Here is a 19234-nt window from a genome sequence, read left to right on the forward strand (position 1 = left end):
TCCTGCTTTTGTCAATCATAGCCTGTGCAGTGAGGGCAGGGGGCAGTGCAAAGGTATACAGTGTGTGTCAATGGACACACAGAACATAGCTCAGGTTTGAGCCTGCATGATTGCCCCAATAGCAGGTTTTTTTTGCTTTGGGGGCACTCAAAAGGATGCAGGAGTCAGGAGCACTGGGTGGGGACATGAGAAGACGAGGATCCCAGTTGCCCTGTGCACAACCATTGTATAGAGCAGGTATAACATGATTTTTTTTATTATTGCTCTTCATCATATCCAATAAAACTGTATGCACACTATAAGGCAAAACATTTATGAACACCTGACGATCACACTTATATGAACTTGCTGGAAATCCTATTCCAACACAATGGGCAAGTAAAGTTGACTCCTGCCTAGGCAGCTATACCAGCCTGTCTCTTCTGAGAAGGCTTTCAAAAGATTTTGGAGTTTGTCGGTGGGAATCTGTATTAATAAAGCCAAAAAGGCATTTGTGAGGTCAATTACTGATGCTGGACAAGAAGACTTGACTTGAAAGCGGTGTTTCTAAATTCAAAAGGTGTCCAGTAGGGTTGAGGTCATCTATCTATCAACCTATCTATCAAATCTATCAACAGATAAAGGCCTCCCCCAACGTGTTGCCAAAAGGCTGGAAGCAAACAATTGTCAATAAGAGGTGTCCACTTTTGGCCATCTGATGTATTTATTAACAGTGAATCTCCAGTTTTGAGAACCAATACCTGCTAGTTTAAATAAGTACATCTTAAGGATTTTAGCAAGTAAGATTCAGCCCACATTTTCTGATAGCATTGGAATATTTAGGGCCCCTGTGAGATTTGAATTGCTGCTATTGTGTTCAAAGTGGAGCTTTGTGTGCCCTCCCTATTCTCTCAAATGGTGACAGATAAGGAGTTTAGTAAAGGTGGGAAGAATAAGAATCTCTATTTTTTTTTCTGTCTGTGTCCCCATTGTGTAGTTAAGCTCACTGGGACAAATGATGGGCAGGGGCAGAGGAGGCAATAAAACCTAACAGAGTTTCTGGCCCTTCCCCACGCTTTTAAAACTCAAGTATTTCAAATGAACTAGTATGTATCAGGGGGTCCTCGTCAGACACCTGACTTTATACAGGGGTGCATAACTTAGCGTTAGGCATTACATTAAAATAGATGGCAAATGAATACATTTTCATAAAAGTTGTATAAAGTATGTTATTGTAAACCCAGGGGTTATTTCCAATCTTTTCAAACATTGTTTTGAACAAAAAAAACTTAGTGATCCTGCCATGGAGGTTCTTGTTAAGGCACTTCCTGTTATGGGGTGTCAACTGTTGTCTATACCAGAAAGCCAGCCTAGAACAACCATTTGTTGCTTCTGATGCTAGACCAATAATATTTCTCACCATTTTAGTGCCCAAGACACCAATGGGTCATTCCTCCAGCATATATGTGTTACTGAAATACAACTCCTATCTGATGCTCGGCATTGATTACAACAAATAAAGCAAAGAATGAGACAAAATAAACTTTCTATTGAATCCACTTTATTGCTTTATTCTTTTTTATTTGATTTAAGCTTTATTAAATAATACATTTTGCCAAAAGATATATTACTCAGCAGTTTTAAAGGTTTCTGTACATGATTTTCAACTGATAATATAGTGTCCCACCATCAGGAACAAACAGGCAAAGCACTGTAAAGAATATACCAGTATACCCTCACAATGCTTCATGGCTAAAAGAAAGTAAACAATATAGAGCTGGTGTACGATACATAGCGAGCCATGCTGTAGAGAAAATGGCGTATTACATCTATATAGTGGATGGACTTTAACTTCAAGGAGGTAGAAGGTGTTTACACTACAGATGTAGATAGTGACTCTCCAGCTATACCTGTAGCTGAACAATGGTTAATTGGAAGCAACTCTGAAATACACTTCATAATCCAGAACTTTTGTACTTTGTAATTTTGCAGACCAAAAAATTGTGAATCCATGACCATCACAACTATACAAGCTTGTTGGATGTCCCTTTTTAAAGCTAATAATATGCAGCTGGCCAAACCTTAGCAGCTATAACAACCTCCATTATTCCGGAAAAGCTTTCCGCAAGATTTGTTGAGCATATCTTTGAGAATTTGTGCCCGTTTAGCCAAAAGATAATTTTGTAAGGTTTGGGAAGGATATTAAACAAGACCCGGCTTGCATTTGGCTTTCCAATTCATTGGAAAGGTATTTATTAGACTTGAAATTAGGGCTCTGTGCAGCACCCTTGAATTCCTTCACACCAAACTCATCAGCCCATGTATTTGTGGACCTGAAAATAGACATAAAAGGGCCATCACAAAACTGTTAAGGTTGGAAGCATACAGTTGATCTTTGTCTTTGCATACTGGATAAATGGAGCGATCCCCGCTGAGCAAACGGATCATCACGGGGTGGATCATTACAGATCCGTCCCGTGTGAAAGGGGTCTTACTGAGATGTACGAAGTGCAACACCCAGTCACAACATTTCTACTAAGCAATCCAACTGAACAGATGCATCATTGCTGAGTTTATGCACTTTTACTGCATTATATTATCATTTCTCTTTGCATGAGCTCACTAAGTAAGCCAGAGAGTGTGATATGGATAATTTGCATGTTTTTGATGTAGTATAGTTGCACATTGTTGTACCTATTTTGTGAAAAGTAGAACAAACTGTTTAAAGTGGAGATCTACCCAAAGGGGGCATTTCTGCTTTAAGCCCCCCCCCTCCAATTTACACTTTTTTGGGGGGAGAGGGGGGTGCTGGTACCTGGTTTTGACAGGTACCCGCTCCAACTTAAGCAATCTGAGCAGAAGGTCTCCTCTCCTCCTCCCTCCCAGCAGTCATCTGGGACAAGTCAGACTGCGGGACAATTTGTGCATGCACAGTCACAACCGGGTGCCCACAGTTGAGGTGCTGGGGAGAGAAGAAGCCTGTGGTAAGGGATGGCTTGGATGAGCACATCGTTGAATCTTTGGACAGGTAAGTGTGTGTTTATTAAAAGTCAGTAGCTACAGTTTTCACAGCTGCTGACTTCTAATAAACACAAAAATTACTAGAGCCCCTCTCTAATGTCTGCATCAGCATTCTAGTAATAAAAATAGGGGTTCGCACAACTTGCAAAAGGTGCTTCACGCTGCCATAGCTTGCATAGAACAAATGGCTTGCTTCCATATGGAAATTTAAGTCCAAGATGCTCCATAAAAGCTGACCACAGCATCAAAAAGCGGTGCATGAACATTCAGAAAATTCTTTGAGTGGGAGATGTTTTATTTCTTAGTGCTAAGAATATAATGCAAGGATTTCCTGGTGCAAAATGCACAATAACCTTATGATAAGTGGTCTGCTGCTTACATTCATTAGATTTATTCAAACTTCACAGCATAAAAGGAAAGGGACTGGTAGTGGTAGTCAAAACAAATCTGCTTCCACAGAGTACAACTCCTGCATGTGGTGTAAATTAATTCCTTAGGCTCACCTAATAGTCTCTGTGGCAAACCTGCCTTTTCATTTTCTGAAATATGTTATCCCACAGCTCTTCTCTAGACCAGCCAGAGAAACAATGGGATGCAAGTTCATAAAAAAAAATCCATCATAGTAAAAAACAAAAATCCAATAAACAGATTTCCAGCTTTTAAGGTGTGTACAATGTAGGCAACAATTTGGGAGAAGAAAGACTGAGAATGAAAGGATATGCAACTTCCACATTGCGGGGAATTTGTAAAACCCAGCCATGCTCAGTGACTAATGTATATATACTGCCAATGTTTGTACTAAAGGTTTACAACCAGACATCTCTAGACACTTAAGATTTATTAGCTGACTGGTTCTATGCTTTGGTTGGTAATGTTACAATTAAATGGAAATGCTAAAGGAAACCTTGCGAAAATGATGTAGGTGGTGTCATTGTTTAAAATTGTGGACTGCCTAGCAGTCATGCCAATCCTCTTCAGTACTTTCAGAGCCACTAAACATGCTTGCAACCAGGGAATGCAAAATCCATATTCGCATATTTGTTCCAAGTCAGTAGCTCAGTAAATATTGCAGCCATTAGATCAGCATGAGAGTCAGGCAAATAGAATTTTTAGAGGGAATGGTCAGTAATTTTTAGAATCATTATTATTCTAAGCACAGGCTTTGTATAAAGGGATTTTTACAAGAAAACCTATTGATTGCTACTAGGATTTTTGTAACATGGAGCAGTCACCAATATTTGCTGCTTCCAAAAAGCAGAAGCTAGAATTGCAAAGTTCAAATGACTGGTCAATTATTGTGAATGACTGCATGCCAGTTATAATGGTACTGAATATTCTGGTCTTTATGTTTGGCTGGAGTCCATGTTGTCCGTAAGAGGGCTGTTGAAAGCTCCCCTTTCTGTTAATAGACAGGGAGTTTCAGATCATTGAGGGGGTTGCTTCCTTTAGGCAATTCCACACTCTAGATTGGTGCCAATTAGTCTTCTTTATGCATGTTGTATTCATAATTCTTGAGAAGAAAACTATTTCTATAAAAGCATGGAGGGAATCACATTTCTTAAAACACTAGAAGCCACTTCTGATTGTTATCAAGCTCCATCAACTTGAGGGCTTCCGTGGTTGCCTAACCACAATTTGAGAACTTGTTCTCTTCTTCACTTAGATATTTAGCATGTCGACTTCAAGTCTTGTAGAACTAGAATATGCCAGCCTTTATAGAAAACCACCAGTTCTTTCCAATAAAGTTGTCCCTAAATCCATTACCGACAAGATTGGCTGAAGTGAATACTTCGCCGGCTCAGCTTCTCGGGGTTGTTGGATGCCATGTGTGAAAACTCACGGAAAATATCCAAATAAGTGGTGTCACCTGCAATGCAATGAGTGAAAATAAAAAAAAATAGCCAAGTAAAATAAGACTAGAATTACCTTACTGAGAATGTCTCTATTGTTGTAAAGCTAAAACATTCCCACTGCTAATTACATTTCCAAATGTTTTGAAGTTGAAAGCTCAGTTTAGGAAGAAAGTAATATGTATCCATGCAGTTTTTTCTTCAGAGAGATGTAGCAAAGAGTTAAGTGTTAGGATTTGAAGCAAACCTGACAAAGAAAAACAAGTCCTACAATTGAATATCCATTTTGTGAAAATATTCTGGATCTGCAGCAGGGTCTCTACCCAGCTGGAACTGAATCAGCTACCTAATGAGCATCCTGGGAAGTGTCCATACAAGGTACCCAAACCTTTCCAACTGGTTCCTCTGACTTCAAACAAGCAATGTCTTTAATTCCCTGGTCTGCAATGCTCTATATTACACGACTAAAAACTAGTGCAGCAGTGCTTTGGAGAAACTTGATTTATGTCATTTGTATGCCTGAATAATTTCTGTAATGGCCTTAAACTCATAATCCTACTTGGAAAAAAAAAAAAAAGCCAGACTCGAAAGATTTATACTTTTTTTTTTCTTCTGCCTGCAAGTCTCACCCAATTATCATTCTCACTATTTCCATTGTTTGGGGAGGTTCTTAAGCCTAGAACACGTGGGCCAAATGTCAGCTGGCATCATCTGGTTCAATAAAAACATCGACATTCGGCCTGTGTGCATGGCAGCTGGTCAGTCAGAAGTTTGGCTGGCTTCTGCCAGCGCTCTCAGCCATTGGCAGGGGAGCTGTCCCCCTGTCAGAACACAGTAGCATAGCAGGGGAGATGAATCCGATGTTAGTACAGCAGCTCCACCCTGAGCTGTCAGTGTTGAACGAAAAAAAAACTAGTGGTGTGTACTAGGCTTTAGATGTAAACCTAACTCAAGGCATGACATTTCTAAAGGTAGGCTTCCTGATGTTGCCAACATTGGAACACAATTAGCATTGTTGGCACGCTATATAGGAAAGGCCTGAACAAGGATCTTTATGGTGGGATCACCAGGTATGTATATATATATATATATATCAGTGTTTCTCAACTCCAGTCCTCAAGGCGCACCAACAGATCATGTTTTCAGGATTTCCCTCAAATAAAACAGCTGTGGTAATTACTAAGGCAGTGAAAACTGATCAAATCACCTGTGCAAAATAGTGGACATCCTGAAAACATGACCTGTTGGTGTGCCTTGAGGACTGGAATTGAGAAACATGGATATATATATATATATATATATATATATATATATATATATATATATATATATATATATAAAATAAAAAAATAGGTAAAAAATAGCCAAGCTTGCCACTTCACACAGTCACAAAGCTGTCAAGCTACACATACTGTATAGATGCTGCTATATCTGGTTTTGCAATAATCCTCCATGGGGGTTCAACAATCCCCCTGATTTACTTTGAACAACAGTACCTGTGGCTTCACTGCTCCACTGGACAGTTTGGGGAGTAGATTTTGATATGGATGCACAATAAACCCTGCATATCCACCAAAGATTTTGAATTACTGAAAGAGTGTTAGTAAGTGTTGTCCATCACAGGAAATGTGTGCCCTTGGGTATAAGTACACTCTTGCACGCTTTTTAGTTATACCGAGCCACAAATATTTGCCCTGTTTTTCAGTGTACTATGTTTTATATACAGTACTTTGATGCGTTTTTTTTTTTTTGATCAGAGGATTTCTAATTTTAAACACTGAAAATTACAATTAATTTTAGTAATGAATCTTGAAATCTGATACAGTGGTCTTGTGCCTTTAGGCAGTAGAACATTTTGGCAACTTCTCACATTCATTAAACGTGCACTATGTGTGAGGATAACCACGTTAAGAGATAATCTATTAGAGCTGGGTGATGTTTTGGATGTCTATTTTGCAAACTGCAAACTGTTTAAACAAGCTGCTAGTAGTCCTTAGTAAGGTTAGCACCACTTGAAGCTCATTAATAGCCTGCTCGCACCTTCTTTAAAGTAACAGTCGACACTCCCAATAAGATCTGTATTTAACATTCCCAAAATTTAACAAAAGTTTCAGGCTCGTGTAGACAGGTAAATAAATTTGAGTGCCCATTAACACGCCTCATTTGTTAAGGTGCGTTACCGGCATGTTTTTGGTAAATTTTTGATACATTTGCATTGAATTGTTAAAAAATAAATAATAACTTTCCAGAAGTCCCCTTTGTGTGTGTTTTTTATTTTCATTCTATGGGTTTTTGCATCCTCTTAGCTAATAACGCTAATAGCTTTCTAAATTCATCGCAAATGTGCTGTAAATGTCATAGGGGTGCTTGTGACGCAGGTGCTTTAAAAAAAAAAAAAAAAAAAAAAAGATAAATATAGTATACTTACCTGCTCTGTGCAATGGTTTTGCACACAGTGGCCTCAAACCTCTTCTTCTAGGGTCCCCTGCCAGGCTCCGGACTGCTCTTCTCTGAGTGCCCCCATAGAGGGCCACTTCCTATGGGGGGCACTTGTGCGGGCTCCATCGCCCCCCAGCTCCCTCTTCAATGGATATGAATAGCAGAAGCAGGAGCCAATGGATCCTGTTGCTGCGTCTCTGTCCTGTGAGGAGAGAGCAGAGAGAGTCTCTGCTTTCAGGCACAGCTCCGGATTGAAATCGGACTAAGGTTATTATTTAGGGGGGCTTGGGGGATCCTGGTTACAAGGGATGCATTAAAGTAAAAACCTTCTGCCTTTACAACCACTTTAAATATTTTCTTTAACCAGCTCTGCTAACACAGAAGACTGCAATGGAGCACATATATGTGGTTTACACACGTAAATAAATGTTAACTACATGTAGCTTTACACAGCAATATGGACAATATTTTGATTACAGCCTCCCTTCTAAAAATATGTGATCTGTTGACATATTTTCTGGTTAGGGACTTGTGTAGATGGGCAACTGCAGCAAATCAGGTGCACGCTACCGAGATTAGATTGGGATGCATCAAATATCCATCTAAGGTCCTTTAGAAATGGCTTCAGAACTACCTCTAGGCTGCATTAGACAGATTTAGAGTTCCAAGTGACTTGGGAAAAAAAGGCAGTTCTGTTGTAGCAAACACCCATTTACACAAGCCATACACTTTTTTACTTCATTGAACCCAAAGTCCATTCTATCTTGATGGTTTCTCTGTTAGGTCTTTGTGAGTGTTGCTGCGAACCTCTGCTGGAGTTGTAAACCACTACATGCGTATTACACTTCAGAAGTAGGCTATAGATTACGACAGGCAACACAGCAAAGTAGAAGATAAAGAATAGAGTATGCTAAGTGAGAAAGTTTTAATAAAGCAAGACAAGAAAAGGCAATAAGGAGGCAAGCAGATCAGAAGAAGAGTTGGAGTATAATTTTATTAACAGTGCTTATAAGAAGGAGTAAAAACATCAGGGTTGCGTGAATGTGCGTGTTCTATAGCAACTATATTAACACACACTAAACACCTTTGCATTAAATTGTAAACTCATTGTTCCCAAGGGCCCCTGAACCTTATCCCCTTTGTGTAAGGTCCATTCACTGTGTCCCAAGGAGCCCTTGCTTGGAACAATGAGCTGAAATAAGTACAGAGATCATGACATATAATATTCACAGGAAACATTGAAAAGTTGACCAAGCAAAAATAAAGCGCACCACCCAAGGTGCAAGCAAGAAGTAAAAAGGTATAATATGCATTAGCCTATATACAGCAAGAGGGGTTCCCATTGTGCGGTTATCTATAGTCATCATGCGTATTTAACTCCCTGACGTCAATGTGGGGGCTTGGTCTCAGGACAGGGTATCATTTTCTCAAGAATTAACGTCATTTCGATTTACAGAGATATGTACACTTTACAGGATCATACAACTGATGGATGCACAAAAAGATCTCAAGAGGGTTATTCTTTCATAGTTTGACGGCGTACGTGCTCCAGAACCGAAGCATCATAACCAGATGGCCAAATACAAGACTTTATAGGTCATCTTCAATAGAAGAATCCAGCTTCTGTGCACCACGCATTTTGCTTTTATAGTAAATGCAAGCAGTTCTCGTGTTACTGGTAGGCCTTACACACACTTGTCCATAGGAGGGTAAAGATTTGGCCATCACAGTCCTTTAACAAGCTTACAAGTGGCTGTAAATTCATGGCAAGTACAAACCCTCAGCACTCTTATTATAAAAGTAGTCCAGATGTACATAAATTATCAAAAGGTCATACAAAATAAATAAAATAATATTATTCTAAAAGTGAAAGTTTCACTTGGGTAAATTGCCAGATTTAATGTCAATGACTATTAAAACACCTTTGTTTTATGATTTTTTATAGTATTCCTATGTTTTTAATGAGCCCTGATGTTACTGAAAGTGAACTGAAGAATTGTTTTTAAACAGAAAAGCATCCTTGCTCTCTTGTTTGGAAGCAATGGTCTCCCTGCATAGATCTGATGTGCCTCTTACTGAGCCAGTCCTATAATTCCACAATCGGCAAAGCTTATACTCTCTGCTGATTGGAGAGCTCTAGCTCTGTCTCAGTAAGAGGCATATTGGACTGCTGGAGAAAAATCACTGCATCCACAAAGGGCACAAGGCTTCAACTCCACAGCGTGCTGGCAGGGGACAGGCTTTTCAACTCGCGTTGTGGCTGGTTTCTAAAGAAAGCAAACTGTAAGGCTCTGAATTCCTTTTGTTTGAATGCACCTGGAATGTTTATAGCTGATTTAAACTGTAAGTGCAATTGGGCATTAAAATACGTTAAAAATGGTAAATGGCACCAAATAAAATGTTTACCTTCTTTCCCTGCAGCAGAGAAGAAGCTAACAATATCTGACACCCCATCATTCTCTATTCTAACACAGGAATGTCTTGGTGTAGAATAAAAAGAAAGGAAAGTCAATCCATAGCAACTGGTCTGTTCCATGGAGAGTTCATACATTCTACACACCTTCCTTTACAAAATATAAACAATTTCGAGCCTAGTGTTTAAGCTTGATATTTTCATATTCTATTTGAAAGCAAAAAATTATTTAATTACAGCATTTGAATAAAATGTATACAAATTTTTGGGGTTTATAAATTTTTTCTCAGTACATATTCATAGCAATTAGTCTAGCCATCTGCTTCCATTCAAATAATATGTACCAATATAGAATTGGGCTATGCTATAGCTGTTATTTCTGCTGGGATTAGGTTTGTGGAAAGGCGCACAGGCCTATGGCAACAGAACTCCCAGGGGGAAGGGTAAAGCAAAGCACACTTTATTTTTAGTTAGGCTAGCAAGGATGGAACACTATGGATGGAAAACAGTGTTTATGTGCAGAGTATGCTTATTTACTTTCGCTAAACACAAATGAAGATATCATCTATTTAGCGGTTATGAGCCTGGGAAATTCATATATTTCAAATCTCTATCTTAGGAAGATGTTCAGTCCTCGTTCACATGGGCGCTGCAGCCTGCACACTGTGACTGGGCAGTTTTCTTTTCAGCGTCATTAGGCTCCAAGCAGGCAGCCAATCCAAGTATATTAGGATACAGCGGCTGCACTGACACAGCTGCTTGTCCTAGTGTGACAGATGTACAGGTAAGTGGCCCTGAATGTATACTTTGTGTTCAGGGCTGTTCACCTGCATACCGGTCACATTAGCACAAGTAGCTGGGCAGCTGCTACATTCTCATAGACTTAGGCTGCCTGCAAGCAGCAAATGGAGTCTAAAGAGGCTGAAAACAAAAACAGCCTATTCCCAGTATGCGGACGTCAGCGTGAACGAGGCCTATGAGAAGATTCAATTGCAGACCAGCTGGCAAATACAAACTGGACATCACTGTAGCAGTCAGGATTGATCCAGATGTATACATTATATGGTAAAGATAAAATACAAACACTTCTAATGGCAAACCTAAATCTTAACTCTAGGCAAACACCAATCTATGTAGGTACATTGAGAGAATGCACAATCCATCCTTCACTTTCCCCACCTCCTGAGGATTAGGTGCTGGGCATCTTCAAGGCTACGTAGCAATGTGTTTATTTAAAAATCATTAAGTGTGTTTTTAAATACAACTAGTGTTAGTACCTGGGTTTAACTTGGTATCAGCAACCCTCTGTATGGAAGAGAGAGACACAATATGTAGCCAGTTGTGCTGCAGTGCTCATTCTAACAAGGAAAGTGCTGATATGAGGAGAGAACATAGTGACAGATGACCTCACTGTCCAATCAATGGCTGAGGCAGGGACAAGACTTAAGGCCGACCATACACGTTTTGAATATTGGCCAGGCTCAGCAGGAATCGGACAAGATTCGAACCGTTAATGGGCTGGCTGAATGTACCAAGTTGATCAATTGATCAACTTTGGTACAACCAGCCTGCTGGATTCTCTTGCGAAAATCACTAGCAGCTATCACTGTTTTCTTCCAGCGGGGATGGCTTCCCCCCACCCGCCCACGCATTTCCGCCGGGAGAAGACAATTACCGATTCCCCTGTCAGCACTGCCTGTGTTGATGGGGGATTTGTGAATTTGCACCGTGCATGGTCTGCCTAACTGTATTGTATTACTTAAAGTTATTGTAAAGTCTCTCTTTTTTTTTTCTTTTATAACAAACATGTCATATTTACCTCCTCTGTGCAGTTGGTTTTGCACAGAGCAGCCTGGATCCTCCTCTTCTCGGGTCCTTCTTCGCTGCTCCTGGCCCCTCTTTCCTCTTCCTTTTTTCATTCAGACACAGAGCCCCGACCTGGCTCTGCCCCCTCTCTCCCCTGATTGGGGAATTTGATTGACAGCTGTGGGAGCCAATGGAGCCACTGTTTTGTTACAGCCAATCATGAGGAGAGTAACCGACAGCTAAGACACTCGTGGACATCGCTGAAGAGAGATGGGGCTCAGGTAAGTATTAGGGGGTGTTGGGCAGGCTGCTACACACAGTTTTTTTTTCTTAATGCATAGAATGCATTAAGATAACAAAGACACTCTGCCTTTAAAACTCCTTTAACTGTAGTTGAGACAAATAAGGTCTCCAGGCTTGCTGTGCTTGGCTTGGCAGGATCTTATAGATCTCAAGACTGGAGGGACAAAAATATAATTCCTTTAGCAGGTACAACTGACCTTACATATCTGTTTCAACTGTGTATTTAGTGGTTTGCCTAGAGTTCAGATTTAAGCTTTCTGCATTATAAAATACTTTTATTTTCTTTTTAATAAAATGTCTCGGGTATCCAAATTCATTGAAGAATTAGATAGGTTCGATTAGATCGGTTATCATATTCTTCCTTCAGACACTTTAATAAGGCCCAAATTATGTTGTGTGCCTTTTGGTGTAATTTTTTGTGCAGAAAACTAAAACAAAAAACATAACACACACAGAACATACATTAAAAAAATGCAATAAAAGCATTCATTTCTGAAAGTATTTTCTCATAAGTCCAAATTACATTTGTGTTACACGGAAAATACAGACTTCCTAGTGAAAGCTTAAAAATAAAACCAAAAAATAAAAATAAAATCTTAATTTTTTTTTTTTTTTTTAAGTAATACACTATTTGCAAACCCATTCTTATGTCAATGACACTATAAGTAATATAGAACGTCCATGTGTTATAAAGAATATGTATTTTGTTTCTTATGCCTAAAAACTAGCAAAGCAATGCAGAGTTCTGATTGGCTCTGGCTAACTGGAGGCTCAGAGCCCAATAGATAAAAAAAATAAAAATACACAGTTTACCAGCAGATTCACAACATTCAACATAAACTAAGTGTTTTTATAAAAAAAATATATCCTACAGAAAAAAAAAAGCAGCTCACACCTTTAGGTAGCAGTATGCGACACGATTTAAACCGTCTCTCTTACATATAGTATTTAAGAAGGCAACATACTGCTTTGTGGTAAAATCCATAATAAATTATCATAATAAAAATAACACCTTCGCTGAAGAAAAACAGAAGTGAAATACAGTACAAAACAATTTTTTATCACTTACAAAATTACATTTACACAAACAAAACATATACATATATATGTAATCTCCAATACTGCTAGGAGGAAAAGTGCACAAGTAGATAGGATTTTCCTTTACATAAAATGTACAACTTTTACCAGAAAATATTTTGACCATGGCATCAAAAATGGTGATTTGTGTCATGGCAGGCTGCATCGTAGGCTAAAGCCTGTCACAAAGATTCTTGGTAAATGGTAGACGGTAAACGCCTAGTAACAAATCCTGAGGCGGACTGATAGTATTAAAATGGCCATATAGAAGAACCTCCAATAAATTTAGCACCTTTTTATAAACTCCCTATAAGATCAAGTCCTGCTGGTTAATAGATGGTATAAGAAGCCATGCTTCTAACTGGCAGTGCACTGTGTTGGTCTTATGACCTTTCCGTTTGACATCAAATGTCATGAAACTCCGATCCCTAATTTAATCAAATCTGGATGTTCTAAAGGATATCCACCTCCTTATTCTGAGTTAAATTCAAACCAATGTCCTTAATGCTTTTTACAATGATAGTTATAATAATATGGAACTCCTCATTAAGCATGTTATAGGCCTTTGGAGACTAATAACAAATATGGCTCCTATTCCCGCTTATTTCAATTATTTGGTGAATGTAGGACTAGGAATTTATTGCATGTTCTCCAGAGAGCAATAAAATGATTTTAGCAAAAATTCTGAAGGATGGAATTTTTTTTCTGTGCTTTTCTAAGAGGGTGCTGAGCGACATCCATCACCCCAAAAAGACAGTAAACTAGTGGACCTAAGGTGCATAATAATTATAGATAGGGCTTCATTAAACCCTTAAGAGGTCATGTGGATATTATAAAATGTATGCCAGTTGATAACCAGATGTTCTCAAACGTAAAAAGAAGGGATGGTTTAGCATGCCATAGAAAACAAAGAACAGAAAACAAACATTTCATTTGCAGGCTAAAGCCCCATACACACTTTCAGATTTTCTGCTGATTGTTTTCCTTCAGATTTACCAAAACCATGTAGTGCAAGGGCCTGCCTGATTGCATACAAATTGAAACTCCTAGGTTTGACCTCATATTATATGGTTTTGGTAAATCTGAAGGAAAAAAAAATCAGCAGAAAATCTGATGGTGTGTATGGGGCTTATGGAGTTACACATGAAAGGTTAACACATGTCTAGTAACTCCATGTTTTTGGGTCTTCATGGCAGATTTGATGACCCAAGGCAAAAAAAAAAACAGCTTTGTAAGTAAGTAAGGTCTTATTCTTGTATGGCTGTATAGGCTCTTGCATAAATAATTTTCTTGTTGCCATGGATAAAATATGGACCCAAAGCCATCTTGTGCCCATGCATATACTCCATAGATTGATGAATTTAATTCTCCAAGCCCTGCAGATAACATTAAGGTTTAGTTTGGATGTTAGGCCATAAAGGCAAGAACTACCTCATAACCCTTAGGTAAACCTCTTAGGGCAAGAAGAAAAAGCATTTTCCACAGGTACAGCAAATACTTCAAAACCTGTACAATTAACACGAAAGCTGGCTATTTTGTATTACCCTGTTTTGCAATATAACATTTGTTGAAAAGATGGAGTTACAGGGCAAGACCATGTCTTGATGAAGATTAAATACCCAAATATGACGTACCAGTCCTCTCTATGACCCAGATATCCTGGTCTCTTCATACAATGGAATTGCATAGCACTAGAGGTGACAGAGACACCCTTAGGAAGCCTTTTAGGGTTATTAATCCTGCACTGGGACTCAAGTGACACTTTCAGATTTAAGCTTATCCATACAGAAGGCTGAAACCACTGAAGTCTGATATGACAAACAAACAAGGCATACTATGGATTCTCTGTGTGTTTTCTATATGGAGGGTGGTTGGGCAGGACACAGGAGTTGGCTTTTATTATTGTAGTAAAATAGGCCAATAGAACCAAACAGATTTATTTGATGAGACTATGAATGTGGTTTGTTCCTACAAGCAATAGCTCTGTTTTTTAATCGGTTGACTCTTGTTTTGATAAATTAGCTTTCGGGCACTCAACCTTTACACTGCTGAAACACAAAGGCCCTCGTGAACGAAAGTGTCTGATAAGAAACTGCTCTTGTTGCCAACAACTGAACTGCCCCTTTCTTTCTCCCATACTGACTGAGGTGAGTGACAGAAAGAGTTCTTCAGATTTTTCTAATCACACAGCCCCAAGAAGGAGCAAAGGAAAGACACCCGGCAACAGAGTCGTACAGTCACGCGCCACAAGAGTGAGAGAGCGGAGCTCGCGATTGAAACTGCATTGAAGAATAATAGCTCCCCTTTAGGTCTCTAGTGCACAGCAGGTAAATGAAAAAGAAAACAGAGAGAGGACGAGAGAGACTACAGGAAAAGGCTTGCTAAACTGCATACTGTTATAGCAATCACCTTGTGAAGGGAGCTGAGCTGGTATTCCATAAAGAGCTCACCAAACCCTATTCAGAACATACAAACATCAGTGTACATTGGTGTACATTGGTGTGTAGAATCAGCACAAAATGTTAGAGAAATTTTAAGGAACTCTGTCATGAATGCCTTTACTTGCCTGAAAAACAGTTTCAACATTATTGTGCCAGCAATGACCAGTCTCTGACTCGGAAGGTATCCTATTCTTTAACAAAGTATATTCAGCTACAATGCCATAGACTTAGCATGTGCAAGAGAGAAGACACTGCCGTGTATTTTTAAGGTGGGTGACATCTATTCATTACAGAATTAGATCAGGTCAAGAAGACACAGATGCACAGAAAAAACCCTATGTACAAAATCCAAAAGAAAACAGACACATCAAATGATTGCTAGGTGATTATGTGGCCAGAAATTGTGTTTTTCACCAAAATCAGCTAATAGTGGGCAAAGATGGTCCTTTATCCCATAAGCAACTAGATAACAATCAGGATTGTTGGTTAATGTAAGTCATTGTTACATGAGGACATCTATTACAGTTGATCTTGCCACCTACAGATACACTCTATTTCCCTATAAATGGGTACCCATGACACAAAATCTAAGTAGCAGTACAATAAATAACTATTTTTCTGTTTCCTTTTTAAGTGCCTATATTTACCTTATGGAGGCAAAAGGAACTGCAAGAGACACCACCACTTGGCATCAACACACCTCAAGGGGAACAGCAGCAAACTGACAAGGTTTTCAAAAGTAGGTGGTAGAGGTATAAAAACATAAGGTAGTAGCTGTCCAGCCTAGATGAAAGCGGTCATCTAATGTCTAGGGCCAACGTTAAAACAAGAAAAATGACAGCCAATCAAATGCCTAAAACAATGAACAGTGATCCATCATGGAACAGACCTGATCCCACCAGGAGTGACAACCAAAACCTTGTATTTTTTTATGCCCCATCTAAATCTTGGGTAACAATAATAACTGGTCATCCATATCCATTCTATGCTGACTGGCTCTTACCCTACATATCTGTGTATGCACAGGTCAAGAGTAATCTGGAAATACATGATTACTTTCCAATTTGACCGATATCGGTCAGATCAGATGACAATCATTTCATATCTATGGACAGACTAACAGTTACTTTACAATTGCTCCTAGACAATGCAATGCTGGCCACATACTAGTCCATTTTGTGGCATTAATTTAACTTTCAGCCATATGGTTGCTAGTCTCTAGTGACCATGTGATTGAAAATTGGATAGAAATCCAGAGCAGCTTTCTCCAAAGCCAAATTTATGCATTACTGCCCACAAGTATGTCCACTCAATGGCAATTGCAAATGGCTAAAAGCCACAAAACTGTCAAGTGTATGACCAACATAAGGGCCGGTGTTCACAGGAAATGGATACAATATAAAGCCAATTGAAAATCTTAAAGTGAACCTGTAGATAGTCTAGGGTTAATAAGCTATCCTAATAATAGGAGCCCAGGAGCTAGCCATAGCTAGATGACAAGAGGTTTTCCACCCATAAAGCTTTTAAAAGCATTGAGTGGACATAGTTGTGGACAGTAATGCGCAAATTTGGCTTTGGAGAAGGCTTCCTCTCATGGGTCCAATTACTTTACCAATCTCCAAAGGCAGTCGTTAGAGAGGTGGGAAGGATCTCCCCTAGTTTTGATCTACATAGGGGAACAAGGCAGGGCTGCCCCCGTCTCCATTTCTATTTACCCTTACCATTGAGCCCAAGGCAGCTTTTATTAGATCAGAGAAGAATATATGTGGGTTTCAGTATGGGCGCCTACAAGAAAAACTAAAGTTATACATGGATGACACCATGCTAATGTTGGGTGACACTACATCATCTCTTAAAGAGGTAATGGCAGTAATCACAGAGTTCGGCACATACTCAGGCTTGATTAAGTCCTCCCTTTTGCTTCTAGATGTGGTGCCAGCCTCTCCCTCTCTAGTTAAGGCCAATATATCCATCTCTTCTGCATTTAAATACCTGGGTATACAGGTGACTCCATATCCATTAGAATATATAAGCCTCAACTTAACGGCCCTACTCTCCAGGTTTTGGGATAGGGTTAAGGTATGGTCACAACTTAAAATGTCTTTGGTTGGTTGGACCAACCTTATTAAGATGATTCTAATGCCCCAACTGTTATATGTCCTCCATAATTCCCCAGTGGTCACCCCTTGAACATTTTCTGTATTATATCATCTTTATGTCCCTACTTTGGCAGTCAAAAAACCCAAGGGTGAAATTGGAGCAATTTCAGAGACCCAAAGATGCTGGGGGACTGTCTCTCTCCAATCCCTGGCTCTATTATTTGGCTTCCCAAATGCAGCATATAGCGTGCTCTATGTGTTCCACCAATGGAATAAATAAGAGAGACAGGAACCCTTCCACTAGACTACTTATTCATACAGTGGGTGTAGAGAGGATTGAATGTGGATTAGAGGGGTTATCCTTCTGTAAATCGAACAAGTTGTATCCTACATATGACCTAATGCAAAAAACCTGGAAAAAGGTTAGACAACTGCAACAGATTACAGGGTTCACGAGGTTCAGCCCTATCTGGAGTAATGCCTACTACCCAGAGCTGGTTAGGCAAAAGTATGGTGCAAGATGGACACTCTTTGTGATTATTCATCTGCACCACGTTTTCGCTAATGGGAGGCTGCCTCCTTTGTGGACTTATGAGAATGGTTTTGACTCCCTGACTCGATGATATTCTACTATATGCAACTTCATCATGCAATAAAAGCACGAGGGCCTAGTTCTTGGATACAATCGCCTTCCCCGATATTTAATTACATGTATGAGGTGGACACCTATAAAGGATTAATCTCACAAAGTTACTCTATGCTGTTGAACAGTTTCCTACTGGAGCATCCTTTTAAAGAGATATCTAAGTGGGAGAAGAATGTAGGAGCATTTGAGGGGGAGCAGTGGGAAGAGGTTCTCTTAGTAGTCAAATAATGCTCACTGAATGTGGCTCAAAGCCTCTTGCAGTTGTATCTACTCTTGCGGGTTCACTACACACCAGCGAGGATGTTCCACATGGGCATAAGGGAAAATCCTATGTGTACTAGATGCAGCAGAGACTGAGGGATCTGATCCATCTTATGTGGAGCTGCCCAAAGCTACACCGATATTGGAAGGGGGTTATTGCTATCATTAACCAGGTGTTCCAGGTACATGTACCAGAGGAACCAAAACAATGCCTATTGGGGATACTGTGTGATCTCCTGGTGGATGATTTTCCCAAACAGATCATAGCTAGGGGATTTTTCCAGGTTCGTAAGATAATACTTCGGCATTGGACATCTACTGACCCCCAAATAAAGGAATGGATAGCCCAAATCGGAGATACCCTCCAACTAGAAAAATGCATCTTTCAACATAGGGATAGCTTTGGTAAATTATGGGCTCCCTGGTTGGACACACCAGGCCTAGCGCCTGTTGACCTTGTTATGGATGGTTTTATAATTGGCAGGGGAAGATAATGTTCCTGGGACAGAGGTATTCACAGGCAATGGGGTATACATACATGATTTATCATGTACTCTTTATTTTGTATTTTCTGTTCTTTACAAGTTGACTGCTATAGTTTGTCATTTACTGCTTAGATGCTTTTGTGATTTCAAAACACTATGATTTATTGTGAGCGGGATTTGAATCACTGTACAAGTCTATGGGAATGCAAAACATGATTAAAGCAGGTGAAATGCAGGTCAGGAGGAGGTCAACCGCACCCTGTCAATGAATTCCGAATGATTTAAAAAACGTTGTCATCTGATGACAACTTACTGCCTTCAACACAATCCCAAAATTTGCTTGTGTATGTATACTACAAATAAGCACTAGGAAAACCAGAAAATACCAAAAGTGCTGGATCTATGGGTTTCTAC

At 39.5% G+C, this 19234-nt stretch overlaps 1 protein-coding gene across 1 annotated transcript in view; it reads right to left on the reverse strand.

Annotated features, from left to right (window-relative positions):
* Positions 1-1518: 1518 nt before the first annotated feature.
* Positions 1519-19234, reverse strand: part of ACAP3 (ArfGAP with coiled-coil, ankyrin repeat and PH domains 3) — a 279280-nt gene continuing 261564 nt past the window's right edge. The window contains exon 26 of the mRNA XM_077457605.1: positions 1519-4867. Coding sequence (XP_077313731.1) covers positions 4761-4867 — 107 coding nt within the window. The 3' untranslated portion in view covers positions 1519-4760. The remainder of the gene's footprint in view (positions 4868-19234) is intronic.

This window comes from Lithobates pipiens, unplaced genomic scaffold (genome assembly GCF_037356315.1).
Source record: "Lithobates pipiens isolate NorthernLeopardFrog02 unplaced genomic scaffold, aLitPip1_a1.2 Scaffold_27, whole genome shotgun sequence".
In the NCBI taxonomy this organism is placed as follows: domain Eukaryota; kingdom Metazoa; phylum Chordata; class Amphibia; order Anura; family Ranidae; genus Lithobates; species Lithobates pipiens.